Source organism: Xenopus tropicalis, chromosome 3, assembly GCF_000004195.4.
Source record: "Xenopus tropicalis strain Nigerian chromosome 3, UCB_Xtro_10.0, whole genome shotgun sequence".
Lineage (NCBI taxonomy): Eukaryota > Metazoa > Chordata > Amphibia > Anura > Pipidae > Xenopus > Xenopus tropicalis.
Window position 1 is genome coordinate 58,981,333 of NC_030679.2, and position 6,191 is coordinate 58,987,523.

The following is a 6,191-nucleotide window of genomic DNA, read 5'->3' on the forward strand; positions in this document are numbered from 1 at the left end:
CCATAATGACTGGGATTCATACAAAGAAATTACTTCCTTCCGCTAAGGTTGGATTATAAAGTGCATCTCTTCATTGTTATTTAGCATAAATGATGAACTGAGGAATGAGTTACTGGAAAATGATCAGTTCCAAAAACAAGTTCCTATAACATGATATATGCTTTATTTTAGGTGGGATGCAGGATTATAATTACGTCTATGGCCAGTGTTATGAAATTACAATTGAGCTGTCATGTTGCAAATATCCAGATGAATCAACGCTGTCCCAGTTTTGGAGTGATAATAAAGTTTCTCTGATTGAGTATATTAAGCAAATACATATGGGTATGTAGAAATCGTGTCTTAATCATTGTTTCCCAATGGAAAGGGAATTCCTTTCACTATAACCCTATAACCAGATGTTGGTGGACTACAACTCCCAGATTTTAATCAAGACACAAAGCATTCTGAGAATTGTAGTCAACCAACATCTGAACTTGAGAGCACAGCAAACATATTCATTACATCAGTCATCAGTACTTACAGAATAGGTCACAAAAATTGGATACAGACTTCAGGGCACAGTTAAAAAACAAGACATTGGAGAAACTTCTCAAAAAGCACACTTGTCCACCCCTGCATGTAAAGGATCCAAACATTGGGATTTTACTATCACTATTATTATTATTTGGGTTTTTCATTCATTTTTTCCTTCTCTGATGATAATGGTTACGGCAGAAAGGATGCACATCTGATTTGTATCATTGCAATAAGATCTTTTGAGTTTCAATTGGACTAACAGATCCAATAGCTCATTCAGTGTTTGTGGTACCATACTGGAAATAGAGAGAGGCCTGAGCTGGAAATTATACTTCAGTGGTAACAAATCATTTTATCTCAATGTCATCACAGGAATCAAAGGACGGGTGTTTGACCTGGAAGGAAATCCTATTCCTAATGCAATTGTGGAAGTCAAGGACAGAAAACACATTCAGCCTTATACAACCAATAGTATTGGTGAATATTACCATCTTCTCACACCAGGAAGCTACACATTTAATGTAAGTATTTGTGTCTAACTTTGTACTAATTATATTTTATGTAAGAAAAGGCAATTTATAGGGTTGATTCACTAAAGGTCGATAAGCGTTATCGCATGCTTTTTTGCGTTAAAATTGACGCAAAAAAAAACCCGTGCGATTTGCTGAAGTATTATCGAATGGGTTAAGTTGCATATCGCGTGCGTTAAATAGCGCATTGCGTTAAATACCACATTGCGTTAATTAGGGTGCGTTGCGTCAAATACCGCACGAAAATAGTCTTTGCGACTTAAATAATGCAAACAGCATTGCGTCTAAATTAACGCAAGTATCCTTTTAGTGAATCGTGCATAAAGACGCAAAAAATAAGATGCAATAAAATTTTTAATGCATGCTATAAATAGCGCTTGTTTTATCACACTTTAGTGAATCAACCCTTATGGGTCTTATTTTTATTTAGAAAAAATGTTATTCTTTCTTTAAACAGGGGTCTAACACGTGGCCATTTTTAATTAAATTCTAATCAATAACTCTAAAGTTGTTACAGTGCGCAGTTTGTACATCTACCAACATTCATTAATCATGTCACCTCCTCTGCAATCTGGGGTTATGAACTCTATGCCAAAGGATTTCAAACCTCATGGACTGTGCTGTTGCTATTGCTGTGGAAAATATTGAAATGTTTGAAGGCACAGACTGTTTCAAACCTTTTTTTTATATTGTTCACGTTTAATATTTCTTTAATAAAACTATTGGGTCTTCACTACATATTGTAGCCCATTGGGGCATTCTATATAATACATGGCCTTAATGGTAGTGCACTTAATAACTCCTTAGCCACATATGATTATGGTTACTACTTGCTAAAACATAGCTATTAACATCTAGCGTTCAAGGACTAAATAAGTGATACTAGATCTATACCTTTAATAATGAACTCTGCTAACCTCACGTTTTTGTCAAACAATAAATAGCATATAATATCTGTAAGACTCTGTTCATGTCTTAAAGCAGGGCCGGAACTAGGGGTAGGTAGAAGAGGCAGCTGCCTAGGGCGCAACGATTGAGGGGCGCCAGGCAGGAGCCTCTCCTGCCTACCCCTAGTGCTACTTTGTCATTGCCTCCACTGCTTGTCATTAGCGGCGGAGGCAATGACCGATCTAATCGCCCCGCCCGCGGGGAGGTGGGCGGAGTTGGCCGACCGGGTTGCCTAGGGCGCACGGTCGGCTTGGCCCGCCCCTGTCTTAAAGACTAAATGTGGCCATATACTTGGGCCTTTCTGACCGATTCAGCAGCTTATTGTGCTCACCATGTATGGGGCCCTCCAACAGATCGACCTCACTAATATATTTCGCGAAATTAGCCAATGTCAATTGGACAGGTTTGATTTTCTGTGGGATCTAGGACCGCATCGGCATGGTGGGCTGTATCCCTGGGATTGTGATCTAACCGGGCCAAACAATTGACTCAACGCAATATCACCCAACTTAGGTGGGCACACTGGGGAGGTCGCCACACAAGCAGATCTTTTAATGCAGGGGTGGGCAAACTACGGTCCGCGGGCCACATCCGGCCCGTCATCCCTTTCAATCCGGCCCGCCGTCTCCGGCCCCCTTAAAAGAATGACGGGCCCTGATTGGTTGCGCCCCGTGCGTGCGCACAGCATCAGCACGCACGGGGCGCAACCATATAAAAGAATGCACTGGGGAGCCGGGGAACAGAAGGACGGGACGGAGGAAGCAGCGGGTCGCTGGGGGGGGGAGCTGAGAGGCCCCATAATTTTTGATGGCAGCCCTGGGTGTAACGCTGTCCCGGCCCGGTCCGGCCCGTCTATTAGTTAATGTGGCCCCTGAGCCAAAGAGTTTGCCCACCCCTGTTATAATGTATGGCCAGCTTTATACAAACTTTTTGGATCCAGAGTTGCCAAAAAGGTCCCCCCATGCCATTCTGGTGTTTGCATGAAACTTAAATGGACAGTATACACCCCTTTTCACCTTGAGCTCAATGAATAGGGCTTGTGCACAACATGGTTTCTGCCTAATTGTTTTATTTAAGAAATATCTATGGTTTCTGTTATTTCTGCCTCTAAACAAGAATATGAAACCAGTTTAGTTTAGTACTTCCTGTCACTTCCTGATACCACAGAGCAATGGAGATGCTGGTAAAACAAATTATAAGTCCACTGAAAAGCCCCTGATCCCCTGATGAGCTGCTCAATGCCCTGTTTATAAAGGGGGGGAGGACGTTCAGTAAAAAAATAATCTTTCAAGTTAGTGCTTTTAAATAGCAAAAAATAGGAGAGAAATTAAAGAATATGCAGCATGCATTTTAACACAATTCTTATTTATTGTGCTGATTTTTAGAAAAAGTGTTTTAAAGGTGCATAGTATCCCTTTAAGATTTGTGTTGATTTTTTGTAAATGTGTTATGCAAAGTTTTTTTTGCATAATTCTGAAATTTAGTTTTAAAATAATGTCAGAGCTTACAGGTTAATTAAGCTCATAAATCCTCATCTTTAGGGCCGTGGTAGATGGGGAGATTAGTCGCCCGCGACAAATCTCCCTCGTTGCGAGCGACTAATCTCCCCGATATGCCATCCCACCGGCCGATGGGATGGCATATGCATCGCGAAAGTTTCCTCTCAAGGAAACTTCCGCAATTTCTGGAAATCGCGGCGCTGCATTATGCCATTTTGTATAATTCCATTTAATTTTTTCCTAAAAATCACAAGGGGATTCTGTTGTAGTATCCTTTATGCATTCTTACATGTATTGTTCAGTAAATTTATCAGTAAATGATCAGTATTGTCAGTTTTTGTACCCATTACTATTAGCTCTGTGTGTCTTCATGCTAATACTTCAAATGCTTGTACAGTTAGACCTTTTGTTTCTTTTATCCTGCATCTATTCCTTCAAATCTTGCATCACTAGTTTTACCTATGTCTCTATCAGTTCCCTTTGATTTGGCATAAAAGTTGACTTCTTTTTCAACTCAACACTGCCAACTTGGACTCAAAATTGCTCACATTATTCTAATTTTTTTAGAAAATACTTTTTTGTGTCCTAAATGAAAAGAGCTGATTCCATTAGCAGGTGCACAGGATAACCCTTTCTTTGGTATTTTTACACAGTCATCACCTCAATATGTCCTGCTTGCATGAAAAAAACTAATCTCCCCATGTGTCACTGCCCTTAAGAATATCTATAGTTTTTCTTGTTTGTAAAAACAAGTAATAAGTGGTCTCAGCTTCGAAAAGGCTACAATAGGAGTCATCAGTGGAAAGCCCTTTGCATCGCTTCCTTTTCCAAAGTTGTGCAAAGTTGCCTGCCTTCAGATTACTGAAGTGATGTGAATGGCTTTCCACAGGTCACTCCTATTGTTCCCGGTGGAAAGCCTCTTTGGAGTGGTTTGTCGCCTGCAATAACGAAGATCTATCACAGGCAACTCAACTGCTCCATGGATTCTTACCCTAAGTTTAGTGCTTATACCGCTGACTTTGCCTTTATGGTTAGAATACAATTCTAATGATACCGTTATTGGAAAGGGTACAGAATACAAAGCCACTCTTGTCATTGATGCACTGCTAAGCATGCTGTGGGAAAATTGCTGCCATTAAGTAATTTGCCTTTAGATGGCATCTGTTTTGATCAGCTCTTAATAAAAGGCTTCTAGTTGCTCTTGGTGGCAGCTGCAGGCCGCTTTTGCAATTTATGGTTAGTGTTAAGGGACAGGATTTCTACCTGCAGACTGCCTCTATCTGCTTTCCCTTTCCAGCCATCCTGGTGATTCTCTTTTCATATTAAGGACACTAGTTCTGAATAGTGCAGGCTTTTATAAATACACTTCCCAGCATTCTAGGAAATATTTGGCACCCAGTAGCAGAAATGTAACCGGAATGCCCTGCCCCCCTGTCCATGTTTGGCCAACTGGATGTGGTGCATTTCCCTGTATGCAATAAAAAAAGGCACAAGCTTTGCCCCAGGTGCAGTAAGCCATAGTAACCAATGAGATGTCTGCTTTTAAACAGAAAACTGATTAGTTGCTACAAGTGATTTTTCATACTTTGCTCCTTTCATTACATGAATGCCAATAGGGGGATAAAATCTACATCAGGTTCTTTCTCATGTAAAATAACCAAAATAATTGTATAATTTCCAACTATTTTATACAGAGTAAGAATTTCCAGGTACCTTTCCTATAGAGCAAGTTGCAAGGTCACACACAAATAAATTTTTTTTTTTCTTATTCATTGTTTTCTTTTGATCTTTTAGATATCAGCAGCAGGGGTATCATTACTACAGACTGTCGATATCACAAACAATAAGAATCTTTATGCAACAAAATATGACTTTTCCATAAATGTGTCAGCGTCAAGTGCAAATAGCCATCTGCAAGTTTACACTTTGCTCTCCATCCTAAGTACCATACTGGTATTATTATGTACTTGATTGTCCTGAGAAATGTACTGATCCAAAACTGCCTCAAAGCTCTGCCCTTGGTGAATGAAGAGATGCTGCCAATAAATTTGCTTTAAAAAAATTATCTGTGTGTGCGTGTATAAAATGTATAGTGCATTAAAGATATATGTGTGAGAGTATCTAAATAAAGTACATGCAGGGTAATTTCATGCATTAGTTACAGCTACCATGCTAGGGGCTTTTTAGATATATGGGTGCAAGCAGGGTACCTTTCCTCACATCAGACCAAAGAAATTGATTGAATTTTTGCACATTGCTTTGGGAACTGCTTATACTACAGTACACTGTTTTTAGGAATACGTTAAAGGAAATATATTGAGTGAGAAACAAGAATATGCTACGAAAAGTACTGTTTTAGGTTAATTTATTGAAATATTCCCCCAAAACTCTACTTGCCTCACTCATCTTTTCCTTCTGCTTCCTTTCCTAGGCTGTGCGGGGGGTGGGGGGGTGGCAGCTCTCAGTACACTGGAACCAATCAGCAGCTAGCCTGACCTGATAAAGAATTAAAACCTGTCTGTGCTTGTGTGACTGTTGGGCTGTTATTAGCTATCCCCCTCCTACTGTGCTTCTGGCAGGGGTCTGTGTAGTCAAGTGGCAGTCACAGAAGGGGTTAATAATTATTAGATGTACTGTATGTGTGTAAATTAGTCATACCACAATGCTTGAAGGGCAAATATACCCCCCCTCACCT

General features: G+C 40.1%; 1 protein-coding gene across 6 annotated transcripts in view; it reads left to right on the forward strand.

Annotated features, from left to right (window-relative positions):
* The window catches only part of cpm (carboxypeptidase M), a 38,240-nt gene extending 32,679 nt beyond the window's left edge, over window positions 1-5,561 (forward strand). For 5 of the 6 annotated variants that reach the window (XM_012958933.3, XM_018092056.2, XM_012958934.3 and 2 more), the window contains 3 exons: window positions 172-324; window positions 892-1,040; window positions 5,291-5,561. In XM_012958933.3, the coding sequence (XP_012814387.2) occupies window positions 172-324; window positions 892-1,040; window positions 5,291-5,467 (479 nt within the window). In that variant the 3' untranslated portion in view covers window positions 5,468-5,561. 6 annotated transcript variants of the gene reach the window in all.
* Window positions 5,562-6,191: the final 630 nt, after the last annotated feature.